Below are 21,556 nucleotides of genomic sequence, written 5' to 3' on the forward strand. Positions count from 1 at the left end.
CACTGCGGATCAGCCAGGAGGAATTCGGCCGATTTCTCGGCGAAGGAGCATCTAAAGCTCCCAAGGGCTGGGCTCAGCACACCCTGCAGTGACTCAGAGTGGAGCTCAAAAACAGAAAAGAAATAAGCCAGCCTCATGGCCGAGAGTGTGGCAGCGGCACCATATTGCCACTGGCGGCAGCAGCAGCGAATTCACCGAGTCCACTACAGCTCCATCTGCGCACTCAACAACAGTGAGTCAAATTGTGGCCCCTAGAGGAGAAATCCCAGTACTGTACTCCCAGGGACTTGACCCAGTGGGGGAGTGGTGGTGGCAGAGATATCACACCATAGGAGAACGCCCAACCTGGCACCCCCCATGGTCTAAAGCAGCCTCAGTTGACTCCCTGGGTCTGAGACTCTGCGATACAACCCAGTAAAGGAGTAGTGGGGACTGAGATACCACAGACTCGAGATCCAGAGCACCTTAAGTGAAGTCGTAGTGACCCAGGGAAGAAACCAGAGAAGGCACAAACCTCCAAAATCATGGGAAAGAGGAATAACAATGGAGCAATGAATGCCCACAACCCCACAACATCAGAACCTGATAAAACAGAAATCCAGAGATTTCTAGAAGATCAAATCAGGAAAATAACTGTAGAAATAATAGAGGTGTTTCGAAAATAATTCAGAGAGAGCCAAAAAGAGATAAAGGATGCAATTAATGAAGTAAAGGCCTCAGTTCAAAGTACAAACAACCGATTAGACCACATGGAGAATAGAATCTTGCTCTTAGAAGATGGTCATTCCAAAAATGAACGCATAGTTTCTAATTTAGAAAAAAAATCTGACAGCAGGAATCTGACATTGAAGAAATATGAGCCCATTTTAAGAGAGCTAACCTAAAAATAATTGGAATACAGGAGGGAAAAGAAGGTGAAACAAAAGGGATCCACAATCTCTTCAAGGAAGTAATAGCAGAAAATTTTCCAAACATAGAGCAAGAGGTTGATACACAGGTCTAGGAAACTTATAGAACTCCCTTTAGACAGGATCGGAAAAGAGGATCCCCACACCACATAACTGTCAAAATGACCATGTGGAAGCCAAGCAGAGAATCTTAAAGGCAACAAAAACAAAGGGCCAAGTGACATTCAGAGGAAAACCAATTAGAATCACTCCAGACTTCCCAAATCAAGTCATGAGAGCCAGAAGGGCTTGGAGTAACATATTCCAAACTCTGAAAGAAAACAACTTCCAGCCAAAAACTTCCTACCCAGCAAAACTATTTATCAAATTAGATGGGGAAATAAGAAGCTTCCATGACAAACAGAAACTGAAAGAATTTATGTCTTCAAAACCAGCGCTAGAGAAAATACTCAAAGAGATTAACTACAAAGAAGAAATAGGTAACACACACCAGAACCAGAGAAACAAGATTTTCCATCCAACAAACAACTAAGATTGGTCATCTGTGGAGATTCATTATTTATGTTAGTCTTTTACCTATCTCTAAATTGTATTGTTTGCTTTTATTGTTGCTAATTTTTAGGATTTCTAGTTGTAATATTAATATACCTTCAGATATAGCATTTAGGAATATTTTATCCCATTCTATCAGTAACTTTTAACTCTGTTTACATTGTCTTTGAATGTACAATATTTTTTTTATTTTTAGGGAGTTTGTTTACCCTTTTGTTGCCTGTGCTATTGAAATCATATCCAAGAAATCACTGCCAATTTTAATGTTGTGAGGTTTTATGACCCAGATTTTCTTCTAAAAGTTTATAGTCTTAAGATTTATATTTAGGTCTTTTATCTATTTTGAGTTAATATTTGTATATGGTGTTAGGTAAGGGTCCAATTTTATTCTTTTTCATGTAATTATTATTTTTCAACAATATTTAGTTAAAATATTATTATTTCTACCACCAAATGTTTGTGGAAACCTTGTCAAAAATAACTTGACAATATATGGAAGAATTTATCTCTAGGCTTTTATTTAACTCCAATGGTTTATATATCTGCCTTTAGAACAGTACTACACTGTTTCAATTATTGTAGCTTTAGAAGGTTTGAAATCAGAAAACATACATCTTCTAGTTTTGTTCTTCTTCGAGATTGTTTTGGGTATCTAGAGTCCATATTCCATATCAGGATAGATTTATTCTGAAAAACAAATAAACAAATGTATGATAGTTTCACCTAAAAAAAAAAGAAAATAATATTCTCTGGTAAGAAAGAAAGCAAAAAGAAATATTGAAATGTTATTGTTAAGTCATAAAAAGCATGGTATAAGACAAATGAAACTGTTATGTGAGATTATCATCATTAATATTGGATAAATTGCTATAATACTAGATGTCAACCACTAAGCCAAGTATGGGAAGGAGGGATGGGGAGGGAACGGGGTGGGGATCAGGTAGGGGCTAACTGGGCGATGTGTGCATGTATGTCTACAATAGTATTATCTTTATACCATTATGATGTATGAATACAGTGCACCAATAAAAATAAATTTAAAAATAAATAAAAAAGGTAAAAAGGGTTGAGGGTGTAGCTTGGAGGTAGAATGCCCCTAGATTCAATACCCAGTACTATAAAAATGAGACTATGTAGAACATAATTTAATAAATGACAGATCTTCAGTCAACTTTTAAAACAAGAGTATATTTTGGAGGTATTCCTTTCCCTAAGCATACCAGTTGATATTCTTTTCTTTTGCTCTGATAAGCAAATGTCCAAGCCAGGCATGGTGGTGCACACTTGTAATCCCAGTTCACGGACAGCCTTAGCTACTTAGTGATGCTCTCTGCAACTTAGTATGACTTTGCTTTAAAATAAAGAATAAAAAATAGGGCTGGGGGGGTATATCTCAGAGGTAGAATGCCCTTGGGTTTCATCCTCAGTACTGGAAAAAAAAAAGCAAACTTTTGTAGTCCCCAAGTTTAATTTGCAGTCCTACTTTGCTTCCTCTACCCACAGAGGATTAGAAATATGAAAGGAAGGTTATATCTACTGTGACCTGCTGGGTCAAGAAAAAAAAATTCTCTGATGCTGGACTCTCAGCAGAAGGTTCTCCCCTATCATGAGATTGCTGCCCACATTGTGATAAAATCCACTGTGCACCCACTGACTGCCAGCTCCAGGCTGGAGATGAGCCAGCAGGGACTGCTCATATTTCTCACCCCTGGGGTTTACCAGGCATTGAAAATGCTCTTCACTCTCATCCCCTTGACCATTTGCAGATATCAAATTTTACACTAACCAGGCTGGAACTAGGGTGATGGCCATGGAGCTGAAAGGAAGGGACTAAGAAAATTGTGTAAATGAAAATTAGAAGAGAATTACAGAGGACTCGCTGTGGTGAAAGGAGGAGATGTGGGGATTACGGGAGAGGGGAGAGGGAAGGATGAACCTCCAGGGGTTTCTGTTGTGGTTGTTGTTTGTTTTGTGGTACTGAGGATTGAACCCAGGGTCATTCTCCATTCGAGCTACATCCCCAGACCTTTAAATTTTGTTTTTTGTTGTTGTTGTTTTGAAACAGGGTCTCACTAGGTTTCTGAGCACCTCTCTAAGTTCCTAAGGCTAGTCTGCAGTCTGGGAACCTCCTGTCTCAGCCTCCCAAGAACTAGGGCTATAAGGATGCACCACAGTGCACAGCCAACCCTGGAATTCTGATTTAGTGTACCTGAAAAAAGGAGCATGTAAGAGACAGACATGGGAAGATTTAGTTAGAGAAATAAAGAGATTTGATTACAGAATTAATATGTGTAATAATTTTCCTAATGTCTGATGTATCTGCTCAGTGTTGTTTTAGGCTTTTTGTGATAAGTATTATCACCGGCACATGAACATGAGTAGGAGTCATAAGTGTTCTTGTCACTAGCACCAATATTTTTTTTTTCCTTTTCAAAATGTAGATGTGTTCAAGTTCCTGGGTTGGTGCTCTTTGGAAAATTGGGATGGACTGGAGGAGTATCTTGTGTACATTAATTGAGGAAAGCATTTCAGAGGAGAAACAGCTGTGACAGCCAGGCATCCCACTCTTCAGTGTTCTAGTCTAATCTGTTAAACATAATTGCAGAACAACAGCATCTGCTAAATGCATAGTCCAGACATGAGAGGCCAGAGGAGGGGCAGCGCAGGTTTTGTTGAGGAGACAAAAATCTTGCAGTGAAAACTGGAGGAAAACATGGGCTGAATGCCAAGACTATCATTGTCTCTTTCAGGCCTTTAATATGTGATGATTATATCATGAGACCATTTCAGACAATTTTACTCAATGAAAAAAAATGACCTATCATCTGTTTTAATGAGTGTTGTGTGTGCATGCGTGCGTGTGTGTATGTGTGTGTGCGCGCGCGCGTGCGCAGTGTAAGCAAATAAGTGAGCAAGGGAGAACTTACACATAACAAGAAATAAAGGGGTGGCTTTACCCAAACACAGTAATGCATTTTAATTAAACTTTGAGCTCCTTGGAATTGTTAGTTGGAAATTTAGTTGAACCAAGTCCAAAATCTTGTATCAAGAGTTTATTTTTACTTCTCAAACTGCTACTCAAGTTTGCAAGAAAAGCAAAACATTACATTCTTATGGAGCAATATTTTCATAATTTCATTATAAACACATTAAAAATTAGAATTTTGCATCATTTTTTGTAAAAATATCCTATGAATTTAGATTGTGTTGAATTAATTAAACTCAAAGTTCATGTACTTGAATTGAGTAGTGTCATAAATTGGAAGTCAAAAGAAATGAGGTGAGACAGGTATGATAGCACATGCCTGTAATCCTTGGGAGGCTGAGACAGGAGGATCGCAGGTTCAAGACCAGTGTCAGCAACAGAGCAATACTCTCAGTAACCTGGTGAGATAGATCCTGCTTTAAAACAAAATATTAAAAGGGCTAGGGTTATAGGGTTATAGCTTGGAAGCAGAAAGCCACTGGGTTCAGTCCCCAGTAACACACACACACACACACACACACACACACACACACACAAGAAATGGTGTTTTGGGGGTTTTTTTGGTGGTACTGGGGTTTCTGGAAACCCTTCTACCTCCAGGTTACACTCCCAGACCTATTTTATATTTTTATTTGAAAACAGGGTCTCTTAAGCCAGCAAGGCGGGCTTCAAACCTGTGTGATCCTCCTGTCTCTGCCTCCTAAACTCTGGGATTACAAGCGTGCACCACCACGCCCGGCAAGAAATGGGTTGTTAAGAGGACCAGAATTCTAGAACAACTCTCCCAAATATGATTTTAGTAACTAAACTTGTCTGAGCCGCCTGTTTCCCATTTGGAAATAAAGTAGGTATACGAATTGCTTCTCCAAGGGTTTTTGTAGCTCCAAACATCTTTGGTTTTTACAGTTTTAGAACTAGAAGTACTGTCTCCTCAGATTACTCTGTAATTTTTTATAAATTACTAAGAATTTATCTTTAAAATAACAAAAACCTTTAGTGAAATTATACAAGGCTTTTTTTCCCCTTAATTTTTTCTTGGAAAAGAACAGTACTTTCTATAATTCAAAGTGATGCTTTTAAAGCCCTGTCTTTACCCAATTCCTGTGGGGTCAATATCACCACCGTGATCGATTTCGGGCTGTTGGGGCCCTTACGTGATCAGAGTTGCACAACTGCAATACGTACCCCTGAAGTGAAGTTGCTTATCTATATGCCACTGCCCGGGCACTCACAGGTACACTAGCCCCCGTTTGGCCAAGGGGAAATTTCTATTTCTATATTCTCAGCTTGAGAGTGAGTACAATCTATACTTACAACTGTACAATCTATACTTAGAACAACAAAACAAAAATTACTTGTAGTCATTTTCAAACTCAATAAAAATATGCTGACCACCTCCTCCCCAGCCTTAAATTAATTACAGCTGGGCACTGTCACGTCCCCACAACACATATTCCTGTTTCACCTCTTCTTTTTTTGAAGACTTGTGACTCCATCTGCCTTCCTTCTGGTCCAACCTTGATGATGCAGCCATATTGAAATACTGTGCCTTGAAACCAAAGCTGCACGGATGGCCTTGGCATCGAAGCCAGAAGCACTCACACCCTTGAATCGGATTCTAACATAAAACAACAATAATAAATATCATTATTATAAATTTATATAAACATTATTATTATAAATGTATTATATTATAAATTTCACAAAATAAGTGCCTCATAAGCCATTCACCCTACAGTCTATTCTAGAGCAGATATGAATAATATCCAACTTGAAAGTAGTAAAAATAGTGCATTTCTTTCACGAGATATATGAAATCTAACTATGTAACTCTGACATTTATATGCCACCTGCATAGAAATGTTACTTTAAGTTTGAACTAACTTCCTTGCACATATTCATAGTATTTACTAGTTTCTTTCAGAAAAGGGCATCAGTAGATATGACAAAGTGCTATTTACACTTGATCTTGCTCGTAAAGATAGAGTTAATAAACACTTACTCTTAGTAAGAGAGGAAAGGGTAGGGTGCGAGAGGTCTGCAGTAGGTTGCCTCGCACTCAGAGTCTCACATTATGTCTGCCTGCAACCACTGGCCATCCTTCTATGAGTCATTTTAACGCATTAATATGCAAATTAAAAGCCATATTTTAGTGTCATTAGCGGATGTGTTCCTTCTGCTATAAAATCTTTGTGCATCCTGGCTGTTTTCCCAGCAGTTCACTTCCTACTTAGGAACTCAGGTCAAATGTCACTTCCTCAGGAAGCCTTCCCTGACTGTCATTCATCTCCTAAAAACACATATCTCAAGTGGCAATGACACAAGTGGGGGATTATTCAGTAAATGACTCTTTCACCCCGATAGAGTGGACACTGTATGAGTTGGAAGCTAGGACTGGATTTAGTTTTGCTCACTGTGAAATCCTGGTGCTCCAAACAGCGACTGGTACAAAAGACACCTGGGAAATAATGAATGAATGAGTGAATGAGCAAGGAATGAACAGGACCACGCACTCTGCCAAGAAACCATTGCTCTTGTCTGTCTTCCCCTCGCCACTGCCTCAGACCTGGCTTGAACCCAGCAAGCTATTTTATTCCTGCGCAGAATAAGAATGAAAGTACAAGTAGAGATGATAAAAGAAGACTCTGGTGCTCCCTCTTTGGGAGCCTACGAGGCTCCACTTGAACGGGCAGATTCATCTGGTCGAGCATGCAACCCTTGTCTCCAGTTCTTTGTTGGCTGGAAATCAAGGCGAGAATTGCCTTCCCAGCCACTGGAGCAGGAGAATCAGTGGCCAGCGTGGTGGGAGGGCACCACCCCAGAGGCGGGGACCTGGGTGTCCCTTTCTTTGCCCATCATGGACCAGCTCTGCAGCCTGGGACACATTTACACCTGGGCCCCTGGGCTTACCCAGCCATAAAAGGAAAGTGACCTGACCACCATTCAATATTGTGGAGACAGTTTGCAAACTCTAAAACTAATCTGTGCAGTCATTAATTCTTAGTTCTTAGCTTTCCTCGCCAAATGGAGGTGGGGGGACCAAACTCTAAGGCTGTGGTCTGGTTTCTTTCCCCCAGATCTGTCCTAAGACGATGACTTAGGTGATCTTTGTCTAAAGCTACCTGTGAGATGATACATGGGTGACTTTCAAAATAACTATGATAGTGACAAAGTCCACTTTGGTCCTTCCTATTTGCAAACATCAGAAAGCCTAGGTTCCGGCAAGCCCTCAGACAAAGCCGTGGGGCAGGTACAGCACGATAGGGATGAGCAGTTTCTCTCTTCCTCTGCTTCCTTTTCTTTCTGTCCCTGGAGGCTGGCTCACACCACATGTAGACGTGTACATGACTTCCCTTTCTCAGAGTCATGCTGCGGAAGGCTCTAATACCCTTATCATCATCAGGATAGAAGTGATTAAGGAGAAGTAGATCCCACCCAGACACTTTGATTTCATGGACCCTGTCCTGTGATTTTCACCGGCCTCCTTGGCGAATTGGTTGATGGGCTCTAAATACTTGGAGTGCTGGGAGTATACGTGCTAAATACCTTGAGCCTTGGGAGTACCCGAGTGCTTGCTCTCTGCAGAACCCTGGGCAGGCAGGGCAGGGCTTGGCTCATGGTGAGAGTTCTGCAGTGTTGCTGAATGAGGGAACTCATTCCAGGGAACTACTGGTATAAACGACCCCCACCCCCAACAACACCACTTCCCTTAAAGATCTGTACATTTGTAGCTCTGGGCATTAGCTTATTCAGGCTACCGTAACAAATGGCCATAGACTGGGTAACTCAAACAAACTCAGTGAGTTTCTTTCCTCCCACTTCACAGTGTGAGCAGGGTGGGTTTTTCCCAAGGCTCTCGCTTTGGCTTGTACTCAACCATGTCTCCTGCATCTTCTCACTGTCTTCCCTCTGTGTGTGTCTGTCTCCTAGTTTCTTCTTACACCAGTCCTACTAGATTAAGGACCTTCTGTATGACCTTTTTTGTTTGTTTTGTTTTGTGGTGCTTGGGATCAAACCCAGGGGCATTCTACCACTGTGCTATACTTCCATAACTTTTCACCTTTTACTTTGAAACAGGATGTCACTAGGTTGCTGAGAGCCTCACTAAGTTGCTGAGGCTGGTCTGGAACCTGCAATCCTTCTGTCTCAGCCTCCCCAGTACTGGGATTAGAGGCACGTGGCCTCACGGCTGGCTTTAACTTCATTTTAAATGCATTACTTTTTAAAGACCCTATGTTCTATTAAATACTTTCTGAGATACTAAATATTAGAAATTCAACTTATTAACTTGGGGATGTATAGAACTCGGCCCATTACACTTAGAAAACATATAAAGCCTCAAGAGGTTCTCATCACAGGAGTTTATCCCATCAGGCTAGATGGGGAAAGTGTCTTCTGAGCTCCTGGGCTCTTCTGGAGCCTATGGAATCATCGCCAATAGGCGGCCATTTATCCATGACACTGCTTCTAAAGAAAGACCTTTCTCCAGGACTTCTAGCAACCGACAGGACAGCACACATATTGTGTATCAGGGTAGCCATGACAAGGACACAGTGGCCTGCCTTTGATGGAGCAACTTGGAATGCAGACACGGGGTGTCAAGCAAGAGTAGGGGCGGCGGTAATCTTTGCAGCCACGGGATGCTAATAAACATATAGAAAACTATTTTCATAAGGCGACTCCTCGTTTGATATTTCGCTCTTATTTCTTGTGGGATTTTTTTAAAGGAAAATAAACCCTCAGTAAATTAGAATGTTGCAACCCAATACCACGTTCAAGCTCATAAATGTTTTTCTTCAGAGTTCATTTGGAAGCATTTCAGACATATTGTTAGGATTATTACTTTCTGGGATAAAATCATGCATTTTTTTGCAAACATTTCTTCCTTAACTCATAACCTTCTTCTCAGTAATATTTTGCATGTTGCAATAAAAAAGCAAAGAGGAAAGGCAGCCTCTGCCTATTTTTAGATTAGCACTCTTGCCAAACTTGGGGAGACTTATCTACACGCCTGCTTCCCGTAGACATGAGCTGGGGCCATCCTCCTGCACCGTCTTTAAATCCCACGTCTCTAATGGCCCTGTTTCTCTTGATGTCATCACTGTGCAAGTCAGCAGCCCCTGGTGGATCCAGGTAGATGACTGTACTAGACAGCCTTTGTTTTTGTGCTATGGGGAGAAGCTTAGCCAACCCAGAGCCTGGGCAGGGATGGGTGATTCCTGGGAGCAATTCTGTGTAGGCAACAAGGAAGCCAAGATAGGAGCCAGGAGTCACGGCAGCCCAGGGCAGAGGTGATGGGCGGTCTCATGTATAGGGCTGGGAAATCCAGGAAGAAAGCCAGAAACTGGTTCTCCCTGAGCAGAGGCAAGAATAAGCCCATACACACACCTGCAGAAGAAAAGCTGTGTCCAGAGGCTAAGGAGGGTCCTGGATTGTACATCAGAGCGCGTGGAATGCAGCGATTCCACCCCAATGCATTCTACTGTGTTCTTGGTTTTCTCATCTGGAGACCCCTAAAGGCTTCACCAGAGATTTGGCAGTGAATGGTGATTCATCCAAGGTCGCTAAGAAGCCAGTGGCAAAGGGGACTGGAATTTAGAATTCTGACTTTTTCTCTCTTTATTCATAATTTTCCACTTTGAAATACCACTCTATTTCAAAGAAAGTTTCAAAAGTTATTTATTTATGCATTTTTGGTACTGGGGATTAAACCATTCTATCTCCAAGCTATACCTTCAGCCCTATTTTATCTTTTTTATATAGAAAGATAGTCTCACTAAGTTGCAGAGGGCCTTGTGAGTCTTAAAACTTACTATTGTGCCTCAAACCTGAAATCCTCCTGTCTCAGTCTCCCAAATACTGGGATATCAGGCATGTGCCCTATGCCTGGATATGAAAGGTTTTAGAGAGATTCAATAAGAGAGAATGTACAAATCAAAATTGGCCTGTGGATACCCCCAAACCTGCATGTAGATGTTTACAGTGACTTTCCACAAGTTGGAATGGCTCAGGGATCTTTTAGCCAAGATGGACAATCAAATTGCCAGTCATCCAGTGCCCCACACAGTGGAACACTACCCAGAAATAAAAGAGAATGGATTCCCGACACACAAAACATGATAGATGAATCTCAAATGTTTGGAGTATGAGAAGCCAGATCCAAACTGCTACAGGCTGTAGGACTGCATTTTTATGTCATTCTGGAAAACAGACGAGTGGACGCCAGGAACATGGGCAGGGTTGACTGCAAAGCTGCATGGGGGATACTAGGGGATGATGGGATTGACTGACCTAGGCCTTGGCTGTGATAATAGTTACATGATTGGATGCTATTATTGAAGTTTCTAGATCTATATATTAAAAGAAGGAAATTTAATATAGAAAAATGTGTTTTTATGTGACAATTTTTTAAAGAAAAAAAAATAGCAGGTAGAGAAGCTCCCAGAAGACAATGTTATAAAACAGATGAGTGTGGGCTGAACAGACGGAACTGGGCCTTGCCTCTCTGAGCCGCATTTCATTATCATCACCGTTATTATTACTAATGTCCATAAAGTGGCATGAGATTGTTGTACCAGAGGTGTTCTAGTCGTTCCTTCTTACCTATGGAGGAAGACCTCTCTTGGATGCCTGAGTAGTACCTTACTCTATATATTTTGAGTTTTTCTATGTATACCTATGATAAAGTTTAACCTATAAATTAGACACCAGAAGAGATTAACAATATTAAAATCAAACAATTATAACAATATAATTTCATAAAAGCTATGTAAATATGTTCTCTCTCTCTCTCTCTCTCTCTCTCTCTCTCTCTCTCTCTCTCTCTCCCTTTTGTTTTGTGTTGTTTATTTGTTTGTTTTTGGTACTAGAGATTAAATTTAGGGGCATTTTATCTCCAAGTTACACTCCCAGCTCTTTTTATATTTTAAAACAGAGTTTTGCTAGGTTGCTGAGAGCCTTATTAAGCTACTGGGGCTGATTTAAAATCTGAGATCCTCCTGTCTTAGTGTCTGAAGTACTAGAATTACAGGCATGCTCCACCTCTCCCTCTCTCTCTATTTCTCCCTCTCCCTCCCTCCTTCTCTCCCTCCTCTGTACTCACTCTTCTTGTGCTGTGAGATGATACAATGCCTATATGATGAGCTGAGGTGATATAGATTACACAGACATTGCAACTTAATATTAGACTGCTATATATGAGTTACTAGAACACAAGCACTGTGGTCCCACAACAGTTGACCTGAGAACAAAATGGCTACTTAGTCACTAATGAGCAAGTAGCATATACTGGGTGGAAACACTGGATTTACATCCTGGGCACAACATAGCATTTGGGTACAAGATTCATCATGCTGCTCAGAATGGCACACAATTTAAAACTTATGAATGGAATTTTCCATTTCTGGATTTATATATCCACAAAATATGAATACATTTGCATAGCCATGTGTATATTAACTGGATACATATAAACATTTGTTTAAAATTTCCAACCACAGTTCACTGTTGGTAACTGAAATTACAGAGAGTGAAACTGCTGATAAGGGGGGACTAGTGTTTACAATGTTTGCTTTTTTTCAACATTTGTTTGTAGGATTGTAAAATATATTTCATGACAGATTCCTTGAAGTGCAAATGCTAGGTCAAAACTATGCATTGTCATCCATATGCACAAACTACCTTCCAAGAAAATTATGCATATTTATACTACTACTAACAGAGCAGGAGTTGTTGGTCCTCCACTCTACCCAACCCTGCCTAGCACTAATCTTTTCATCTTTCTCACTTTGAAAGGTTAAAAATTCTACTTCATTGTTTCTTTAATTTGTATTTCTTTAATGACTAGTGATGTTGAATGTAGTTTCATATATTGTTCATAAAGTATTTCTATATTAATTGCCTTTTAGAATCATTTGTTTGAATATTTATAGTTCTATTAATCTACAGCAGTTTGTTATAAATTAGGCATAATAATCCCTAATGTTTATTTTTCACTCTGCCAAGCATAGAAAAAAATTGTTATTTGTTCAGGCCCACATTTCTTTTTAAAATTGTTTTGTAATACTGAGGATTGAACTCAGTGGCATTATACCAGTAGGCTATACCCTACCCCTATATTATTTTTTATTTTTAAATAGAGTCTCACTAAGTTCTGAAGTCTTGCTAAATTGCTGAGGCTGTCCTTGAACCTTCGAATCACCTATGTCAGCCTCCCAAGTACTGGGATTACAAGCATGTGCCACCATGTGTGACACTTTTTAAATTTTCTTCGTGACTTCTGAATTTTCTCGATCATGTTTAAGGAGATCCTCCCATTTGAGTGATTGTAATTTTTCAACAACGGATATTGTTATATTCCCATGTTTCTCATTTGTTTGGAAGTTTTTTCTAGCAATTCTAATTGTAGAAGTTTTGTCTTAAATAGTAAATGATTTTTAATTTCAAAATGAAAAAGAAGAGCCAGTGTTGTGGTGCATGCCTGTAATACCAGTACTTGGAGGTGGAGACAGGAGGATCACAGATTCAAGGCCAGACTCAGCAATTTAGTGAAACGCTCAGCAACTCAGTGAAACCCTGTTTCAAAACACAAAATAAAATAGGGCTGGGGGTGTAATTTGGAGATAGAATGTCCCTGGGTTCAATCCCTAGTACTGAAAAAAAATGAAAAGGAAGATGCCTGATGGCATTTCGAGCAATAATCTTAAGCATCAGTGTATTTCCAACAAGTGATTTAGAGGAGAGAAAAGGGTACCAGGGGAGATGAGGATGCCATACGGAGCTCACAGGTTGTAGGTGCTCGGGCGGCCGCAGAGACACCCCATTAACTGACGCAGGGTGATTCTCCAACGCGTCACCTCTCCTCCTCTGGTCTCCCTCTTTTTGTGCCCCCACCTCCCAAGATGTTCCCACTCTTCATTTCCTTACTGTACCCTGTACCCCTGACCCTAATCGCAAAGGCCCACTGGACAAAGTTAATGTTTTCAAACAGAACTTCCTCCAGCTCTCAAGTTTCCTTCATTGTTAGTGAAATCAGACTCTACGGCCCAAGGGCTACTTTAAAGGCTTGGCTCTTTTCTTCCTCACTTAAAAAAAATAATTTTGGAAAAAGAAATAAAAACATAGGTGTCATTTATCTCCGATGACCTCACATTTTCAGGACAATTTTTTTCTTGCCAACCGATCCTGCGTTCATGCTAATGTCCCCTTTCTGTTTCCTTAAAAGTCCTCAGTTGCTCCAGCAAAAGCTAAAAGGAAAATAAACTGTGTTTCTCAGGCGATGTGTGGCAATAACAATGGCCTGAGCATTTGAGAACATTTTTTGACTGAGTGGAAAGAACCAATTATAGTTGCCAGTGATTTCGACCAGGGGACAAAAAAAAAAAAAAAAAAAAAAATAGCTATGTGCCTATGTATAGCGAGGGGCAGACTTTTTTATTTGTGTTTATTTTAGATCTGCCTTTCAGACATTTCTAAAAGAAAGGAAAAATTGAATATTAGATAATGTTCAAAGTAAGGGAGAAAGAAATGTCACACAAATATGAGTCTAAATATCAGCACCCAAATTATTATTATCATTTAAATTCCTAAGAATAGAATTAAGCAAGATTTTAAAAATATGTATTGTTTCTGAATGTGGATACCTTTATATATATATGCATATATACACATAACATTATAACACATGACATATATACATATAACATAGAAACATAAGTATACGTACACATTTGTATATAGAACATATGTTAAAATATGTGCATATATTTGTTATATATGGACTATACGGAGAGAATAATAAATAGTGCTTATCAGAACCAATCACAACTCTTGGAAAGACAAATTGTCTAGAAACACAAAACAGCGAATCAATTCTCCTCTCCCAGAGAGATCAGACCAGTGGAAGGTCCTGAGATTAATGCTTCTGGCCTTTCCAGCAGGCATAATACCAAGGTGGTGTCTCAAAAGACAAACATGCTTTTGTGGTAGATAACTGCTTTCTTGGCCTCTGAATAACTGTGGCCACATTCTTGCAAAGAAAATTGTGGCCTGCTTTGCCAGTTATTTTATTTTTCCAGAGAAGGAAAATTCCCACCGTAAGGCGCAGGAATTAAAGCTCTTAAGGGAGAAGTCCTCGTCCTCGTCACCGTTCTCACCTCTGATGTCAGTCTGGGTGAGGTAGAGCCTCTACGTAGCTTTCTAGAATCTGGGGATATATGTGTGTTCACGCATGCGTGTCTCCAGCACAACCAAGCCCACCTGCAAGAATCCAGAAGGACTTAACTGTGTCTCACATCGACCCATCTGAATAGCGGTCTCCTTTCTTCATCCTTTTCGTCTTTTGTATATTGTCCCTTGATTACTTATTTCTCTACTAATGAATTATGAAGTCAGTTGTGGTAATTGTGAAATCTCTGTATCGGACACTGTGGCTGAACCATGCAGGCAAAGATTCTTTCACCATGGAGTTCAAGCCATTCTCTTCTAAGAAGTATTTGGGATATGCACACTTAGATATCCTTGCCCTGGAAAAGCTTACAGTTTTCTTTGCCTTTTCTGAAGAGATGATGCTTAAAATTCAGCTGGTATTCATTCAAGGTCTACTCTTGGTGTATAAGTATTTCACCTTACTTGTAGCCAAGAACAAAGCACATAATTTTTCCTGAGCCAGTTTTCACAGCAGAGCACTCCTGTCTGCTGTCAGGTCAGCACATAAGGATCCAGGCCAAGGGCCACCTGGGTTGCACTTGTCTAAATATTAAGGCCTGTGATTATACAGGAAGGGTCGGGTTCATGCTTCTGCAAATCTGTGACATTCAAAAATGCATTAGCAAAAAAATGTTGTAAGAGACAATGTAACAAAATGCATATGAAAATCATTAACAGAATTGGAATTCTGATATAATTTATCACAATAAATTTATAACATATCAACTATATAAATTATTATATAATTTATGTATTAAATTGCACACATATATATACATACACACACACACACACACACACACACACACACGCACATATATATATATATGGTACTGGGACTTGAACACAAGGACAATCTACCTCCGACCTGTATCCTCAGCCCTTTGTTTTGTTTTGAAACAGGGTCCTGCATGCTTGTAATCCCCGCGCTTGGAGGCAAAGACAGGAGGATCGCGCAGATTTGAAGCCAGCCTCGCTGGCTTAAGAGACCCTGTTTCCAAATAAAAATATAAAATAGGTCTGGGAGTGTAACCCGGAGGTAGAAGGGCTTCCAGGAACCCCAGTACCACCACCAAAAAAAAAGAAAGAAAAAAACAGGTCCTACTAGGCTGCTGAGAGTCCCACTAAGTTGCTGAGGCTAGTTTTGAACCTGCCACCTTTCTGTTTGAGCCTCGCAAATATTGGAATTAAAGGCATGCATCACCAAGCCTGGCTTCATTATAATTTTCTAAATTGGTAAACTTAGTTGGGTGTGGTGGTGTTCATGTGTAATTCCAGTACTTAGGAGACTGAAACAGGAGGATTGCATATTTACAGCCAGCTGCAGCAAATTAGTGAGACCCTCCACACTTAGTGAGAACCTCCACAACTTTGTGAGAAACTGTTTCCAAATAAAGAATAAAAAAGGGCTTTAGGTGTAGCTCAGGGCTAGAATGACCCTGGGTTCAATCCCAAGTACCATAAAAAAAAGAAAAAAAAAGAGAGGGAGGGAAGGGTTAGTGGAAGGCTGAGACAGGAGGATAACAAGTTTTAGGCTAGCCTCGATAATATAGGGAGACCCTAAGTTTAAAATTTTAAAAAAGGGCTTGGAGTGTAGTTCAGAGGTAGACTGCCACTGGATTCAATCCCTAGTATGAATAAAAGAAAGAAAGAAGAAAGAAAGAAAGAAAGAAAGAAAGAAAGAAAGAAAGAGAGTGAGTTTTGTTTTACAGCCGCAGTTGACCAACCTGTAGTCCTTTCCTTGATGTGTTCTTTAATTCCACTTCAGTTGACTAATTTGAGCATTACCGTACACAGCTTTTTAAATGTGGGACTTGGGAGTCAAATGCGGAGCTTACTGTTGCAATCTGACTTCTGTGCCTATAAAACATCAGTCATCTGTGTGTGGTTTTGTTCTTGAAGAGATTTGAGTCCACTTTTTCAGCAAAATATTTTAACAAGAAATACTGTCTCTTAGGTTGAGCTGTCCCAGAGCAGATGTGAAGACAAGGATCAGAAAACAAGTCATTTATTTGAGAAGTGGTCCAGAGAAGCATCAGTAAGGGAGAAGGAAGAAAGGCTCAGGAAGGAAGGGAGCAATAAAGATTTTTATCAAGCTGTTTGCCCCTGTGCGCAGGAGCTCCTTCTGAGCAGGGAAATAAGCGAGGCCAGGAGGAGCATGCCTCCTAGTGACCCCACTGGAGGGACAGGAAGCCATGCGAGTTATCACCCACTTCCATCCGCAAGTGGCCAAGGGCAGTTCCCAAGGGGCAAGGAGCCCACAGGGGAAGAATCAGGTGTTTGTAATCTGGAAATCAGCCTGTGAGGAAAGATGCCTATAAATCATTTTTCTGTGCAAGTTCCATTTTACCAATTTAATTACTTTATAATTTTCCATAGGGAGCAACAAGCTAAGATCCCTCCCTGTCCTTTTTAGTTTTTTGTAGCTTTTCCATTTTCACTTCTATTTTACTAAAATTATCCAATTGGGGTGTGTGTGTGTGTGTGTGTGTGTGTGTGTGTGTGTGTGGTTATTGAGCATTGAACATTGAACCCAGGGGCATTCTGCCTACACCTCTACCCCCAGCCCTATTTTATTTTGAAACAGGGTCTCACTAAAGTTGTTGAGGGCCACGCTGAGTTGCAGAGGCTGGTCTCAAACCCGCGACCCTTCTGTCTCAGCTTCCCACATACTAGAATAACAGGCATGTGCCACCATGCCCTACAGCCAATTTAAATTTCAACTGTTTTCTTCTATGGCCCTTGTTTCTGCTAAGTCTGTTTTTCTTACACCTAAATGCTATAAGTTAGCTAGCATTGTTTCGATTAGTGTTTGATTGCTTTCACCAAGAATAACCATTGTAAACTAGGTAAAGAAAAATAGGCAGCTTTACCTAAATACTAACCATTCACTGAGATACACTGAAAGGGTGAGTGTTACCCCTCAAACAGTCCAGGACTGTCTATTGCTGTAACCCAGCTCCACCTCTGACCTGGCTGTGTAAACCTAAGTCAATTTATTGACTAGCCTGCTTAAATCTCAGTTTACTGATTTAGAAAATTGTAACAATATTAGAGACTTCTTAATGTCTTTGGGGAGTCAAAGTAAATCATTAAAAAAAACAAATCATTTAGAAGAAATTTTAGTGCAGAGTAAGTTTTCCATCAGCATGTGCTATTTGTCATTGTCACTGTTATTTAAGATCAATAGAATATGTCAGTTATTTTATGTACTATCGATTGCTTTGCCAAAAGTGTACTTGCCACCCACACCATCTGTAAAGAGCAAATGGTTGCATCAAAATGACAACCAGAATGTTCTATTTCAGGGGTAATAATCCCTGCCTCAAGGGCTGTTGCTGGCAAGGGTGTAGTGAAACAATAAATGTAATGAGCCTGCTACCTAGTAAGAGCTAAGCATGTGTTTCCGCCTTCTTCCCCTGATTTGTGTGCACTGAGTCTAGAGGTTAGTAACAATGATGCTAGGGTGAATGTCTTAAACATTTCTAGAATGTGGGTCTTCCTAAACTTTCCTAAGTGCAAAAGGGTTTGAGATCTATTGACTCGTGTAAAAATCACCTCAATTTGGTATGCTCCAATATGCGTTCCAAGGTGTCTTAAGAAAGGTGGAATTGGCTCATGTCGCTTTCTGGCTTCCACTCTGCAATCAGCATTTCAGGATCTTTCATGTGCTACTTATGATTATGAGCTTAGTACAGGTTAAGTATCCCTTATCAGAAACCCACACTTGTAATCCCAGCACTTGAGAGGCTGAGAGGAGGATTATAGATTCATGGCCAGTCTCAGCACTGAGTGAGGCCCTCTGCAACTTAATGAGCCCCTGTTTAAAAATGAAAAGTAAAACAGAACTGGGGGCGTACCGCAGAAGTAGAATGCTCCTAGGTTCAACCCCCAGTACCACAAAAAAGAAATGAAGAAGAGAGGGAGGGAGGAAGGAAAGGAGGGAGGGAGGAAGGGAGGGAGGGAGGGAGGGAGGGAGGGAGGGAGGGAGGGAGGGAGGGAGGGAGGAAGAAGGAAGGAAGGAAGGAAGGAAGGAAGGAAGGAAGGAAGGAAGGAAGGAAGGAGATCTTGGAACCAGAAATGTTTAGGATTCCTTAGATTTAATCCCCAGAATTTAGAACATTTGTATATACATAATGAGGTATCTTAGGCAGGGGATCAAAGTCTAAACACAAAAACTCATTTGCATTTTATATACATCTTATACAAATATCCTGAAGGTAACTTTATGCAACATTTGTAATAATTTTGTTCATGAAACACAGTTTTATGGTATGGATTTTCTACTTGTGTCATGGCAACGCTCCAAAAGTTTTGGGTTTTGGATTTTGGAGTAATTCAACTTTTTTTTTTCTTTTCAGATTAGGGATACGCACACTGTAGATTGTTTCTATACATCTGTGTGTGTTTTTTATGTTTTTATGTTTTTTAGATTTACTTGTGGGTGCATTTGGAACAGGAAAAGTAGCTGTTTACAGGTATGTGGTTGACAGTATGCAAATATTCTTCGAATTGTCAAATGCATTTTCCTCTTGTTGTTGGTTTTGCCATAAAGACTATATTCCAATTATTTATTCTGGAGAATATTAGATGCTTTTTAAAGTATAGAGGTAATTTTTTTGCTTTTAGTTTTAAGCCTTTACTTCATCCCTCTGTATTTTTTCTCATATTTTATGACTGATCTTCTATCCCCTACCAATGTTATATAAAATAAGATCTGAAACTCAGCAAATCACAAAATGGCACCCTTTTTAGTTGTCACTCTATTTGAATTAATCTCTGTATTTTGAAAATCCTTGAAGTATGCGCTTTTAGAAAATGGAGTTCAGGGTGGGAAACTGATAATACTTATTGTGCCTACTATTATCAAGTGTGGACACTAAGGTAGTAAATAAAACATATCAGAAATTGGTGGCCTCCAAAAGCAAGTATTAAACAGCAGTTCCCATAGACAAGACGTGGATTCAAATCACTAATTTACAGTCTTAGGCAAATTCCTATAATTTTCTGAGCCTCAGATTTCTTTCATCTGTAATATGAGAATAACAATACTTTATAAGATTACCTTTGTTAAAAAGGATCAGTGAGAAGCTGAAAGGAAAGTTATCAAATAGTAACTGGTTAGACAATTGGTGCTCAAAAATTTCAGACTCTCTTTTAAAAATATATTTTTAGAATATCAGGATATCAGGACAAAAGGCAGAGCATGCAGAGGTGTCCCAGGCACATAGTGCTAGGACATCCAGCTCCCAGAGAGAATCTAAGGCTAGATATCTTCCAGCAGGTAAGATTTTCTTCCTCATCAGTCCCAACACAAACTCAGGGAGGGCTGACTTATACTGGCCCCTCTCCACGTCAGGGGAATCACAGTTGGAACCCCCAGGCTCTGCAATATGGCGCTTGGGTTTGTGGTGGCCACAAAAGGGTGCCACTCAGCATTGCTGGAGAGAAATCAGATCTTTTCCATGAGCCGCTCCTACCCAGTTGCTGGGAACAGCAATGACATCGATGCAAACCTGTTTCTGGGAGACATACTTCTGTCACAGCATCTCTGGCTCAAGGGCATCTGGTAAGCCACACCAGAACTTTCTTTCCCAGCCTTTATTCCTTCCTTCCATCTTTGCAAAGGTCCAAACTCCCAGCCGCGGTCCCCCACTTACTCCTCTTTTACTTATTGGTGTTAGCCACAAAAAAAATCTCTGGCAGGTTTAATTTCATCTTACAATCCAATTTTCCGAAGACTAGAGCTGACACACTATTGAAATAATATAACAAAGCACAGAGAAATAACATAAAGTACCTTAGGAAAACTCACAATGGGCCCCATGTGGTTATCATGAAATTGAAGTAGCGCCCTAAACTACATTCTGGCCCATGACACCGCCCTCTCTACTGTATTCAGAGGAAAACTCCCAACATAGTGTCTCTGTGTGCTGACATCTGGTGACTTTGACTCCCAACCATCATTTCTTGTAATCAAGCTTTAGAAATTGCCCCCCACCCCCGTTTATCTCTTATTATCCTTGCTCTGAGTGCCTGAAATGGCATTGATTCGCACTTCCCCTCCTCAAACCCGGCTGCATATTAGGATCACCTAGCAATAGCATTTAACACTCCAGTGTCTGGTCCTTACCCAGAGGGTACTGGTCAATTGGTTGGTGGTGGATTGTATTTTCTTAAAATCTTTGGTGATTATATCGTGCAGTCAGGATTCAGAACCCCTGTTCTGGGTCAAGTAACAACGTTATTCTGTAAACCTACTTTCACCTGCTTTACTGTATTTCCAAAGCTCAGATAGAAAATTGTCAATCAAAGTAAATTATCAATGAGTCAACAAAGTTTATAAAATGTAACTAGTCACTAGGAGTAGATGAAAGATGGTATATTTCTCCAAAGATAGATATAAATATTCTGGCAAATTTTAGAGTAGTATTTTAGGGCAATATTTTTTAGTCCACTGTGTAACAAAGGCAGCTTTGTCTATGCATCTGTGCTTGATGGGCATGTGGCATTCCTTATATGGAATCCTGTGTGTTTAAGAGTAATTAATGGAGTGTGCTGCCCGTCCCCCGCCCCGTTCATGCAGTGAACAGAATTCTAGGTGCAAGGCTGAGAATGTTGGTGACAGTCCCTGGAAGACTGTCTTCCAGAGTGAATTTCTGTCTGTCACTGGTGTGATGCCCCTCAGCCCCTGTGTTTTCTCCTGCAGAGCGAGGCCCGTGGTGACCGTGGATGCCCAACTTCTGCTGAACCCAATGATTATCAATCTCGAGAATAAAACTTGTCAGATTCCAGGATCTTTGACACCAGTGGCCTGGTGAGTTTGCCTAGTGCGTCTTGAATTCTGAAGGGGATTCAAATCACCTTGTTATCTTGTTAGAAGAAAGGCAAATTAGGATGTTGT

General features: G+C 40.3%; 1 protein-coding gene across 1 annotated transcript in view; it reads left to right on the forward strand.

Annotated features, from left to right (window-relative positions):
• Positions 1–21,556, forward strand: part of ITGA8 (integrin subunit alpha 8) — a gene marked incomplete at both ends in the record, with an annotated part of 195,350 nt that overhangs the window by 83,032 nt on the left and 90,762 nt on the right. Inside the window, 2 exons of the mRNA XM_080717210.1 lie at positions 19,085–19,130; positions 21,362–21,469. Of these exons, the coding sequence (XP_080573336.1) occupies positions 19,085–19,130; positions 21,362–21,469 (154 nt within the window). The remainder of the gene's footprint in view (positions 1–19,084; positions 19,131–21,361; positions 21,470–21,556) is intronic.

This window comes from Muscardinus avellanarius (genome assembly GCF_963383645.1).
Source record: "Muscardinus avellanarius genome assembly, chromosome: 20".
NCBI lineage: Eukaryota > Metazoa > Chordata > Mammalia > Rodentia > Gliridae > Muscardinus > Muscardinus avellanarius.